Raw genomic sequence first — 13,539 nt, forward strand, 5'->3', positions numbered from 1 at the left:
ACATCATTGTTGGATCTTATGATGACCAATAATTATCTTGAAGGTCCAATTCCTGATGAGTTTTGTCCATTGGATTATCTTGAAGTTTTGGACTTTTCAAATAATAGTATCTCGAGGGATTTACCATCTTGTTTCAGCCCTAAGAATTAAAAAAGTTCACTTGTCTAGAAATATCTTACAAGGACAATTAACAGATGCATTTAGCAAGAGTTCTTCCTTGGTGACATTGGATCTTAGCCATAACCAATGCAACGGTACCATCCCAAATTGGATTGGCAAACTTTCTCAATTAAACTACTTGATCTTAACTAATAATAGTTTTGAAGGTGATGTGCCAGTTCAATTGTGTCGGCTACGCCAATTACGCTTGATTGATCTTTCTTATAATGGTCTTTATGGTCAAATTCCTCTTGTGTTCTGAACTCACTGCACTCCATGAGAAAGATAAGGATGTTGTAGCTGCAAGCTTTGATACTTTCCAGAATACAGCTCCAAGTTCTAATACTTTTCAGAACATAGCTTCGTCTGATGGTCCTACCCCGATTGAAGAAGGGCCTTCTATGAAAAAGGAGGAAACAATAGATGTCTCATGGAAGAATATGTCCTACACTTACAAAGCAGTAACCCTCACATTGATATATGTAATTGATCTATCTTGCAACAATCTAACAGGTAAAATTCCTCAAATTGGTAATCTTACCAGAATTGTTACACTCAATTTATCTCACAACAAATTGACAGGGTCTATCCCAAAGACATTTTCAAACCTTAAGAAAATTCAAAGCTTAGATCTTTCTTATAACAACTTAAATGGAAACATCCCTCCTGAGCTCCTTGAGCTAAATTCTTTGTCTGCCTTCAACGTGGCATACAATAACTTATTTAACAAGACCCTTGGGCAAACTGCACAATTTATAACTTTTGGGAAAAGTAGTTATGAAGGAAATTATCTTCTTTGTGGATGGCCACTACACACACACACACACACACAAAAAAAAAAAAGTGAAGGAAATGAATCACCATCATCGATGCCAAGTGATTCAACTAAGAATGGAGTAAATTATAGTTTCATTGACATGGGTATCTTCTATATCAGTTTTATTGTGTCCTATATAATCACACTCTTAGGAATTGCTACAGTTTTATATGTGAATCCATCTTGGCGATAGGTGTTGTTTTACTAGTTTGAATGTACCTAAAAACGGAGAATCATAGACAGAGAGCTGAATCAGTAAATTTTAGATTTCAAACACTTAAATGACACTAAGGCATAGTTTCAAATAATCATTCTTAAAGCTCCTTAACAATTTAATATTTTGTTGATTTCTATTATTCTCTTGAACAGAAAAATTATTTATAACCATCTGTTAGGGCCAAAAAATGTCCTCAACCCAAAGATGAAGACACCTTCAACAAAGCTGAAAGCTCATGCCCAATTCCGATGGGGCCCAAATCAGAGTTCTGCAGATGAGGTCGGTTCAGTATGCTTTCCCAGTTCCTCACCATCTGGACCCAGGCCTTCTGATCCTAAAACACCTTCTGGACTTACGATCAACTTGGAGCCCACAGTCGCCTACGAACTACAATGCTACTTGAATTCTACTAAGGAAGTCAATCACTATCCTAATTCGTCTAAGGTTCGTATCCTAAGCGCACTGGGACTCCCTTTCCCATTGAGATAAGAGAGCCAAAAGCTCTACTCTTTCAGAAAACCACCGTTGCAATGACTCCCAGTCCCACCGGGATTCGAAGACCTTGCAGTTACTATTTAAACAGAGGTCAGCCCTCTCACAAGGGACGAAGACATTTCACCTTCAGACCCTGGAGTTCCCACTTGAGAACTTCGCATTACAGTCGTAGTCATAGTCCCCGACTAGACTTCAGATAACCTTTCCTTTCCTTAAGCATCACTAAACTAGCCTCATTCAGTCTTGCTGACTTGAGTGTTGGAGTGCCTATGGGCAAACACCACCCCGGTGTTTTCCGTCTGCTTCACACTTGTTTCCTTACGTGTGCAGGTGTAGCAAATCGCTAGTGATCTCAACCTCACGGGATCAATCCCTATTTCCGTACAAGTAGATTTTTGCATCTACACCACCTCAGCTAGAAAAATAGAATTACTATGTTATCTAACATCATAAGAGACTTGATAACCAAGTAGCCTCTTCTTCTTATTCCCTTGTCAAGTAATTCACCGCAGAGATTTCGCCATATATGACTTGAGCATTAGTTCCCTATATTTTCATCTGAAGACTAAAAAAATATGTACCCTGTAAACAGGGCCCTATACTTCCACCCTGTCCAAGCTTATTATCAATAGAAATCAACCTTTGTTTCTTTTAGTTTACAGCTAGTTTGGTTAAACATTATGTTGATCTTGCAACCAGCAGTTTAACAACCCATCATTATTTGGTAATTTTCTGACATAAGGGTTCCAAGTTCCGTTCATGAGAAACCAAAACAGGACAAATTTTAAACAGTGCCAATTGATTAAAAAAATGGACCCGGATCCTCTCATGATATGAGCTCATTTTCAAGCTCCCAAAGGTTTGTGATTGGTAGTTACAGAATAGGAATATACTACAAAAATAGATTTGAACCATAAATAAGTAAGAATGGAAAAGTTTCATGAGATCCTTGAAAGCTCAAGTGAGCTCAGATCAGAAAAGAATCCTAACCCAAAAATAATAGTCCAGAAATTTGGAAAAAAAAAAAAATATATACAGTCAGTCTTTCTATTCGGATGTCTTGACTTTCTGAAATCCAGAGTTGAACTTTCACAAAGAAACGCTACATATTGATCAGCTGAAAAAGTTTACAGTCATGTAGTTACCACTTGTGAAACTGTTACATCTTCTTGAACACATGACAGAGCTATTTGCAAGCACCTCAAATTAAATCAAGCTGGTACTTGGCCAGCAGCCATTACTTTTGATTCCAATTTTAACTGGATTTTCCAGAACGCATCTCTTTCTTGGTATAAAAATATAAATTTAAGAGGAATTATGATACCAGGGAAAGTGAAAGAGTCCAGACTATAGCTTCTTTAGGATTCAATTAATTAATCTCACACAAGTAAATCCTTTTGATTCATATCCTGTGGATTCAATGAGTGTTTCAAGTTGTATGGCAGTCTACACCTATATGACAAAGTCTTATTTTTTTGACTCTGGAAATATACCACATCATTCATTAGTTCATTTGATTAAAAATAATAATTAAAAAAAATTAGTATCTCCTGCATTTATTATCATACATCTGCTCTTACTTTTTATCCAGACTTCATACAGACTCTCGGCTTGTAATGCTTTCAAAAGCTTCAGCTAGAATCACTGGTGAAATTTTTGCCAAATTTCCTGGACTTTGAAACTATCTCAAGATCACCGGGCTTGTTATTGCAAAAGCCTGTAATAATCTAGCCAACTTCTGAAATAGTTTATAGTTCCATCATTAAATTAAATATCGATCCACTTTGTTCATCTTCATCAGCTTGTTTTGAGAAAGCAGGCTTCTGAAATAATTTTTGGTTGGAAATTAATTGATGAACAGAATAATACAGAACTACACCTATAAAACCTGTCTAGCTTGCAAAAAATATGTGGGATACACATTAGCAATCACGAAAGCTACATTATGCAATTCATCTGTCATTTGTGATGCACACACAACATACGTACATGCACAGTTAATTAACATGAGACACCAATTACTGGAGACAACAACATCAAAATAACTTCAATAAAAATGGGGCACACAGAGCCAAAAGAAAATACTAATAATAAAACAAAAGCATAAAAATCTAGAAACATCATAAAAGAATAGATCCCTTTATGGTCATAAATGGAAAGCCCCAAGAAATGGATATTTTCATCTCTTCTTTTTCAAATACTCTTCTTGCGTGCTAGGAAGGAGAAAGACCTACTAAGTAAGTCATTTTAAGATCAATATCATTCATGCTTACATGAAAATTCAAGAACATAGCAAGGGATTAAGAAAAGGTATCATCATCATGCTTATATATTTTAACACAAGAACTCTATAAACCATAGATTTTCTTTGGCTAGTTACATAATTCAATACTGCTCAAATATACTATGCAAGGATCATCCTAATTTGTAGTGAGTAGAATGGATTAAAAAAAACCTTTGAACCTCCATTGAAAGTGGCGACTTATTCAATGTGCTTATCTCAATCAGCCATTATCCTAATTACTTGTATCTAAAAATTAAATCCCACTCATAGTGACAGTACATAAACCATAAAACCTTCAGAAACAACTATGAAAGTCTTATGAACTTTATTTTCAATGAAGCAACTACATATCCATGATAGATCGATATCAAAGCTAAACATGCTTCTATAACCCCATCACAAGAAATAAAAGTACAGCTAGACACATGAATTGATTCAGAAATCTGCATGCCTATATTATTGTGTTCATGGAGGTAAAAATCAAAAAAAGAAAGGATTAAGCAGAAAGAGAAAGCCACTTACAAGAATTTCGATGCTTGCCACTCTGCAAGTATGCCGCTAAAGGCTCTGTATATGTCAGACACTGCAACACGGAATTGAGAAAACAAGTATTTCCAAGATTTTCAAGACCAGCACCCTGTAAGTCATACATATCATTATAGATAAGTTTAGGTTCAACACAAAACCAAGTTCATCACAGCTATTACCTAAAAAGCGTCATACATTTGCCATTGAAAAAATTGACACCAAATTTATTCGAAATACCAAATTCAACTAATGACCAAGTCTTTGAGCTGAAATCAATAACTGATAGCCACAATTTAACATATCTTAAACTATGGCAGCACTACTACAATCCAAAATAACAACAAATAGCATGTATGATCGGTATTTCATGATTAGTTTCATTACGCATTTGTTAAGACATATGGACTACCAAAACCGTTAATTCCAGTAACTATACTACAATTCTACTCCCGGGAACATAGCAATTCCCCTCAAATAAAATCATGAAACTAACAAATACTCATAAATTACTGTTACCATACCGGGATTTCACTCCCTGTAACATAACAATTGCCCTTCAACATAACTAAATCAAACTTCAACGAAACGGTCGAATTCCAACAAATTATTAATACAGAAAAAACTCATTCAAAGCCATAGAATTATAAAAATAAAATAAAGCAATCTTTACAAACTAAACACACTCACAATTCTCCGAAAAGTCATCCCAAAACTTAGCTCAGTATCCAACCCACAATCCCAAAACTTCGACTCATCAACTTTCTTCCCCGACCCACCACTCGGACCCTGTCCCTAACCTTTACCAGCTTTCTTCTGCTTCGACCCACTTGGATTCAATGTCTCCAATTTAAAATCCCCATTCTCACCACCATTACTAAGCCCGCTAAAGACTTTTCTAGCCGGGTGAAACTCGATCATTCTTTGGAACCCAGAAAAGGATCCGGCTCCAAGATTCGAATACCCGCCCGCCACTTCCACTTGAACTTCAGTAATCAAATTGTCCATCACTTGAAAATGAATGAAAAGATTTAACTTTTGGGATTAAATTTGAATAGAATTGATAACTGGTGTAAAGAAGATTGGAAATTAGGGTTTTTATTAAGGTGGGTGTTGTAAAAAGCAGAGCAGAGTTGTTTCTAGACCTGGCAAACGGGCGGGCCAGGCAGTTACGGGTAGCGGGTAAAATGAGCATGGGTCTATGGGTTAAGAATGCATGACCCGTACCGGTACAGGTCAACCCATGGGTCACCCGTTTATTTTGCTTTTTAAAATTTTTCCTCTCCAATTTTTTTATTTTTAAGTTTTTGCTCCTAGTTATTTCTCCTTCATCTTCTTCTTCCCTCTCTCTCCAATTCTTCTTGTCTTTTTCTCCCTCCCCACTGCATATTTTTTCTTCTTCAATTCATCTTCTTCTTCTCCCTCTCTCCAATTCTTCTTCGTCTTTTTCTCCCTCTCCACTTTTTCATATTTCTTCTTTTTCTTCAGTCTTCACCATTCCAATTCTTCTTTGTCTGATTGGGAGAAGAGATCGAGAGAAATGTGGCGTCTATCTGTGTGTGAGAGAGATTGGGAAAATGATTTTAGGGTTTTAATTTTTTAATATTTTTTAAATAAAATACAGGTACCCGCGGGCATTATCCGACCCACCTATTTTTTTTCACGGGTAAATTTTAGGAATATCCATACCAGTTCGTTTGATGCGGGTACGCGTACCCCTTTACCATATCTATTTTTTAGACCTGGCAAATGGGTGGGTGTACTCGTGGGTCAATGGGTACCCGTATCCAACGGATGGATACGGGTAATGCATACCTCGACCCGTGAGAATCTGACCTGTACCCGGCCCGCCCATGACTTTTGCGTGTGGATCGGATACTACCCGTGGACCCGCAAATTTGAAATAAAAAAAAAATTTAAATAAAAAACTTATCACTCAAATTTAATTTAATCATCCATTTATTTAATAACTAATAAGTTTAATAAATGAATTTTATATCAAGTTTTTAAATTAATATAATTTAGTATGCAATTTGAATTTTTGAATTAAAAAAAAGTAAAAAAATAACAAAAATATGGAAAAAATAGTGAAAAATATGGAAAATTTAGAAGGCTGTTGCATTTTTCACGGGTGACCTATACCCGCACGGGCGGGTGCGAATTGTGAAAATGTCAACCCGTGAGAATTTCTTACCCATGGACCCGCACCCGTTGCTACCCGGATCATACCCGCCCAACCCACCCGTTTGCCAGGTCTACTATTTGTGGCATAAAATTATTTTGCATCAAGTTTTTTTACAATGAGGGACACGTGTCAACTTAGGGATAGAAGTTTTACAAATATACTTTGCAACTAAAACCTAAGTTGCAATTACCTTACCTTTGATATAATTTTAATGTGATTTGTCATTTTTACCCTTCTAATACTGATTCCTCTTAACATTTCAAAAAAATTGGGTATTTTTATTACTTTATGAAATGTTGGGGTGTGTTGTTAGTTTTGTTATTCACTTAGGAAACAAATTAGGAAACAAATCTACTCGTCGTTTTCCAACAATACTATATAAGTGACCTTTGAGTTTTTCTACAAATGACAAATTCATTGTCTTCTTTGATATTCTCTAGTATTTCTGTACTCCCAGGCATTTTTTTGAAACTCGAACCGAACAAGCTAATCCGACCGGTTCGATGGTTGACTGTCCCTTCTCCGGTTCAAGAACCTCTTAAACATGCTTCTAACGTTTGATCTGGATTGATCGACTTTGAACCAGCAGAACAGTATCGAACCATCGGTTCAATCGACTCAGTGAGTAAACCGGTTCACAAAATTAAAACCCCTGCTTTTTTTTTTTTTTTTTTTTTTTTCTAGATACTCAAATAAACAAACAGATCTAAGAGTTGTACAGTAATTGAAAAAGAAAACAAGAGTTTATAATGCTATTAGATCTGAGAAACAAAAGCAACTAAACCACAGAAGATGAATTTACAATGTAACTTTGATAATGGTTTGTGTATTACAAGCTTAATTAGCTTAGAAAAAGGAAAACAACAACTAGGTATAGAGAAAAAAATAATAAAGAAAATTGAAAAGTTGAAAGAAAGAAAAAAGAGAGTTTTTAGAAGAGGTGGACATTAAAACTTCTCTAGTGATTCCGCTTCCTCTATTTCAGGTTAAGGGAGAAAGAAAGAGAGAGAGGAAAGAAAGAAGGTAAAGAGAGAAATGACAGAGAGAAGAAGCATAAGGGTAGAGTGTTTGCAAACAAGTTACTAAATATTTATTCATGTTAAAATTTACAATTAATGTCAAAAATAAGAAAATTAAATTAAATTAAATTTATTAGGGTTGGGTGAAGTAGAAGTCTAGATTCTAGAAGAGAAAGTTATTGAGTATAGGTGAGCGTTGGGTAAGGGTGACTTTAATTTTCATCTATACCGTGGAACAGAGTGATGGGGGAATAATAAATAATGATAAACTATCACCGCTCCGACCTACCGATCAGACTGGTTGGACCACCTAACCAGGGACCCAGCTTCTTGACCAAGTCGGTTTTCAAAACATTGCTCACAGGTGCATGAGAGTGATTTGTAACGTGCTCTACTATACTAACATGTCAGCTTAAGATAGAACAAAATAACTACTTGTGCTCTTTAATTCTTTCTCTTAAATTTGCTAGAAGCAAAATAACCATTAAATAAGGATAAAGAATACATTACAATGTTCAAGAAGGGCTCTTTAATAGTTAGCTACTAAGACTATGAGCTCTGTCTGGTTCTTGGGAAATAATTCAAGAGAAGTCTGAAACAAACAACTACTTGTGTGATGGTGTAGGTTCCTGAAAATGAAAATGGAGAGGGATCAAAATATGATATATGAAATTATCATTTGATTTGTGTAACTTATATGGTTTAGAAACTCTAGCAAATGTGTCACACACAAGTTTCTTAATGAATCGACCATCAAAGCTTCCCTAGACGCCTCTATAATAATGTTGTTTGACATCAAACTAACAACACACAGACTCTTCTCTAGCATTACCATATGTCTGCATGCACACACTCATATGTTTTAACCTAATTACTATATTGACCCACATTTATCCAACATTATGTTTTTCTCCCATAGGAAAGAAGAAATCCAAAACAAGGAGACAAATTAATAATAGTTAATTCCAACATAACGATGGTTAAAACAAGTAGAAAATATGAAAAAACACATCCAATTGCCTACTGGAAAGTGTTACGAGTGCCTATTGGAAAGTGTTAGAATAGGTGCCACTAAGTCGATCATATTGTTGTATGCTGGCTATTTGGATCATGAATATTCAATATATAAAATGATTGATTATATTATGTTAAGCATATATATATATATATATATATATATAGATTAATATAGATTAATATAATATATATATATTAATCTGCGCACTTAGAGTGGTTGAACCGTGATGAGGGAATCAAGCAATGATAAGTCTTGATTGTGAGATCCCTATGATCACTTATAGAGCTTCTCTCTCATGCTAAGTAACTATGTTCTATGTGTTCAATTACAAGAGAAAAAAGAGTGAATATCAAATACCTCCTTCAAGTTTAACAAAAGCAACAAACTCCTAAATATTTCATAAAGTAACCTAACTCTCCCAAGATTTTTTGTGCAAATACCTTTATACCCTCAACTATAGCAAATTTTTCAATTCAACAAGTACATATTATTAAATAATGATCATGAAAAATTTATGATTTTTTATGATAAAAATGAGCAATAATTAAAAGTAAAAGAATGAATAAAAATATATAACCTTTCTATAAATAAAAATCTCAACTATCTATATTTGTGGTGTAAAAATATATACTCTTTAGGGTCAGCGACTTATTCTTAGACCATACTCAGTGCCATAACGATGACTGGTTTTTGGCTAAGGTCTGCGACCTTATTGCACTTAGCAAAATTTTTGTTGCAGGGGTCACGTCGCTTCACAACTGACGTAAGACAAGATTGAAGAGTCACGTCGCTTCGCGACCAACATAAGACGAAGAGTGTTATATATAATGAGCTATTCAGATGTTATCCGTTGTACTTTTGTAACTGATACATTTAATGAAATATCTTTTGCTTTGACAGACGAATCCTATGAGCAATAAGTGCTAGCCATGCGCATTAAATGTGAGCCATGCTAAAACGACATTCCCTATCAGAACATTAAATGCAGATGTGGGCACATTTAATGTGGAGGAGGGAAAACATGCCGTCGCTTGAGTGTTTCAACGAAAGAAAAAGATGATTTGGTTTCTCAAAGCGTGACGATCACTCTTCTTCGTTGATTTGCGACACGTGGTCACGATCAACAATCAGATGCGTTTTTGGCCCAAACGTCGTTTGACTTCTGGAAACCAAAGAGCCACTTCCTTCACTATAAAACCCCAAGCTCACTTCAGGTAATGCCATAATACTCACTTTCTCAAAGAGAGCAAAAAATTTAGTGAGCCTTGGTTCTTTGTCTTTTAGATTGGTACGCACTTTATATTTGAAGCAAGAGGATTCATCTTCTCATTCCAAGAGGTAATGATGGTTTCTCTGCCACTTTTAGTATTATTTCTTACTAATGGCTTCTAAAAGTATTATGTTAGGGTTTTTCTAGGGTTTAAGGGAGGAAGCTTTTTATTTCCTCCACGTCATCGTACGAAACAGTGTACGAGGACTGAATGATTCCCTGCATGTTGCTTTTTTCAGACCGCAGTAGAATAGACCCCCCAACGACTAGAATTGAAGAAGGGACCAGCTCGTATGCGTAGGATGCTTTTGCGGGTCCCTCTCAAGAGATCCTGTTGATAATTACTGTTGAGGACATGCAGAAGGCGGTAGACCAATACGCTCTCAGCATGGAGGTCTTCTGAGATAGGGTACACACAGCTCGGAGTTCGCCATGAGGGATGGCTGCGATCTCTGAGAACATATTCAAGAGTGGAGGGTTGATCCCTTTCCACACGTTTGTCAGGTTGGTCCTCGATCATTTCGGGATCGCACCATTACAGCTCTCGCCGAATGTGTATATGATAGCCATGGCTATGTACATCGTGTGCGACGAAAACGGAGTGGGCGAGCTAACCGCACTAAAGCTTGATTGCTCGTACATTCTGAAAAAGAGCAAGGACAAGGATTCCTACTATCTCTCCAAACGACCTACCATAGAAACGGGAATACATAGTTACCTGAGCAATGTAAGGGCATACGAGACGAAGTTTTTTTTCTTTCATCATGATGGCATTTGCCATTTTCAGGAGTTGAGTAGGTTCTCCTTTCTTTTGAGTTTGCGAACTTACTTTTGTTCTTCACTAACGAGCTCTTTGTTTCTTTGTAGCTAACAAAACGACCAGGTTAACGCTCCTCGAGGATGAGGACAGGATCACTATCTTTGGCTTTCTGCCCGAAGAGAGTCGCGACGCAAGATTGCTCGTGACAACCACAAATTTGCGAAAGTACGGTTTCTTCAACTCCGAAGCGACCCTAGAGACCACATCGAGTAAGCTTCGTAACCTTAGCTTATTTTTAGATTTTTCATGCAGCGAACTGTTTTGCTAACAATGTTCGCATGTAGCGACCATGCCTCCAAGGGTGTCTAGATTGCCGCGACTAAGGCAATTTGTCTTCCCCTGATTCGGTGCCATCGGACCAGTTGGAGTGGCTCCCAACGGTCCCCCAATCGGAAGGACACCGACGGGTGCTCCGATCTGACCTTCGGGCCCTCCCAAGCCTTCAGCTGCTCGCCCAAAGCAGAAAACAATGGCCTAGAGGCCCAAGAAGAGGAAGCAAATTTGGACCGAGGAATCGAAGCCTGAAACGGAGGCTTTGGGCGTTCAGCCCTAGAGGTTGCAGCCTTAAAGGTCGCAGCCTTACCAAGGGTTCCACTCGGGAGGGCCACCTAGGAGTGCAACCGACATCTCTATTGCCCCCGAGGGTCTACAGACAAGGCAAAGAGAGGCCGCGGTCCCTGGGAGAAGGGCAAGCAAAGAGCTAGCGGAGGGAACTCTACCTGCTAGGGGCATAGACACACCCATGCTGGACTCGATGGGGCAACTCCCAGATCATCTGTAGCTGATGGTTTTTACCCTGTTGGAATGCGGGCTCGCGGAGGATTCTAGCAGTTTGTGGCCTCCAACCCTATGGACCTGATGTCCACGTCCTTCCTGTCCTCGACGAGGACTTATATTTTCTTTTTTAGGAAGGACTAACTTTTCATTCTCTTCGTTATGTAGGCCCTGCTCTCCATGCACCTGTCCCTGTAGAAGGTTCAGCTGTTGAGGGATTGGTCGAGCTAAGGGAAGAGAATGCGCAGTTCAAGAGGGAACTAGAGGCTGCATGAGCAGACAGAGACTCGTCCATCATTCAGGCAAATCAGCATTTGTCCACAAGGGATGTTGCACTTCGCATGGTGGACTGTCAGAAGGCTGAGCTGGAGAATCACAGAGAGGAGATAAAGAAGCTCCAGAGGATAGTGACCAGACTCACCAAGGAGGCGGGGGAGAAAAACCAGGAGCTGAAAATGACCTCCCAGTAGGCCTTACAAGCAGAGCGGGAAAGGGGCAAGCTATGGGAGACCACTAAGAAGCAGCAGTCGGCGCTTGAGGCCGAGCTCCAATTCAATCGAAGTCTCGTCACTTCGTTAATCGCAGAGATGTAACAGTAGGCTGCGGAGATCGAGAGAAGGGCTGTAGAATGGACGATTTAGTCCATCTTTGCCTTTCGGTCGAAGAACCCTGTGATGGATCTGTCCGACCTCTCGACGAGTATCGAGATAAACTTGCTTCCATGGCGCAGGCTGAGGATAAGGAAGTGGTTTGGGGACCTGACTTGGAAGAGGAGCATCTGGAGTACATCCCAGAGGATCTCGCACCCGATCAGGTGATCCGCGAGTAGCTTAAGGATGTTAAGGTTGTCCCTCCGGGACCTAGGGATGAGGATCAATGATCTGCTTTTGTAGTCTTTTTCCTGCTCGCTTATGTACTTTCCCTTTTGTTAATGAATAAATACACGTCTTTCTTAATCTTTCATGGGTGCTTACAATTTCCGCACCCTATGTTATACATGAGATCACATTCTAACTGTTTACAATAACATTGGAACAAGTCTATGCAATCAGAATTATATACATGGGAAAATGATTACAAAAGAACATAATTATACACTTGTTATTTACAAAGATTAAGTAAAGCAAAATCTTTACAAGGAAAAAATGAGTTTGGGATTACTGATAATATGGTTGGAGATGTTCAGCATTCCAAGCTCGCGATACTTCAGAACCATTCAGCCTTTTAAGATGATAAGTCCCCGGTCTTATCACTTTGGCGATGCGGTATGGGCCCTCCCAGTTTGGTCCCAAAACTCCCGTACTTGGTTCTTTAGTACCGAGAAGGACTTCCTTTAAAACGAGGTCATCGACCTAAAAATCTCTTCTTCTGACCTTAGAGTCGAAGAACCTTTTCACGCGCTGTTGATAGGCTGCTATTCTTAGCTGAGCCTTGCTGTGATGTTCTTCAACTAGATCTAGACTTGCGCGGATAAGCGCCTCATTGTTTGTTTCGTTGAATAGGTCCTTTCGAAGTGAACTGGTTCCTACCTCCACCAGGATCATTGCTTCACAGCTATATGCTAGCAAAAAAAGGGTTTCTGAGGTAATGGTTCTCGGAGTTGTCCTGTATGCCCACAAAACTTCAGGAAGGTCGTCGACCCAATTCCTCTTGGCTGTGCCAAGTTTGGCCTTTAGAGTGTGCTTGATGGTTTTTTGGACAGCTTCAACTTGACCATTTGCTTGTGGCCTTGCGACTGAGGCGAATTTCTTATGGATACCTAATTCGTCGCAAAACTGCTTGAACTCCTCGCTATCGAACTGCTTCCCGTTATTAGAGATAAGGGTATGAGGAATCCCATAGTGGTATACAATATTTTTGAAGACGAAATCCTTGAGCTTTTTGGTGGTGATTGCGGCCAATGGCTCTACTTCAACCTACTTGGTGAAGTAGTCTACCGCAACCACAGTATACTTG

General features: G+C 38.4%; 1 protein-coding gene and 1 long non-coding RNA gene across 3 annotated transcripts; one reads left to right on the forward strand and one right to left on the reverse strand.

Moving 5' to 3' along the window:
- Positions 1–386: 386 nt before the first annotated feature.
- LOC116132887 (receptor-like protein 7) lies at positions 387–2,024 on the forward strand. The gene is made up of 3 exons (XM_031418569.1): positions 387–850; positions 1,346–1,637; positions 2,019–2,024. The coding sequence occupies exons 1-3, from the start codon at positions 387–389 to the stop codon at positions 2,022–2,024; spliced, it is 762 nt and encodes a 253-aa protein (XP_031274429.1).
- A 1,217-nt stretch (positions 2,025–3,241) lies between these two features.
- On the reverse strand, positions 3,242–5,242 carry LOC116133038. Of its 2 annotated transcripts, none has more exons than XR_004128487.1 (3): positions 5,188–5,242; positions 4,495–4,609; positions 3,242–3,511 (listed from the first exon to the last, which is right to left on the reverse strand). It is a non-coding gene; the product is annotated as an uncharacterized LOC116133038 (long non-coding RNA). The 2 variants fall into 2 exon arrangements; XR_004128488.1 differs by lacking the exon at positions 3,242–3,511 and adding an exon at positions 3,533–3,918.
- Positions 5,243–13,539: the final 8,297 nt, after the last annotated feature.

The sequence above is a fragment of the Pistacia vera genome, unplaced genomic scaffold, assembly GCF_008641045.1.
Source record: "Pistacia vera cultivar Batoury unplaced genomic scaffold, PisVer_v2 Contig1075, whole genome shotgun sequence".
NCBI lineage: Eukaryota > Viridiplantae > Streptophyta > Magnoliopsida > Sapindales > Anacardiaceae > Pistacia > Pistacia vera.

Excerpts from the sequence above, each read along its gene's own strand:
- LOC116132887 (XM_031418569.1), top strand. The coding sequence starts at position 387 with ATGGTCTTTATGGTCAAATTCCTCTTGTGTTCTGAACTCACTGCACTC. Across the intron at positions 851-1,345 it reads CTCCTTGAGCTAAATTCTTT|AAAAATTATTTATAACCATC; the intron begins GTCTGCCTTCAA and ends TCTCTTGAACAG.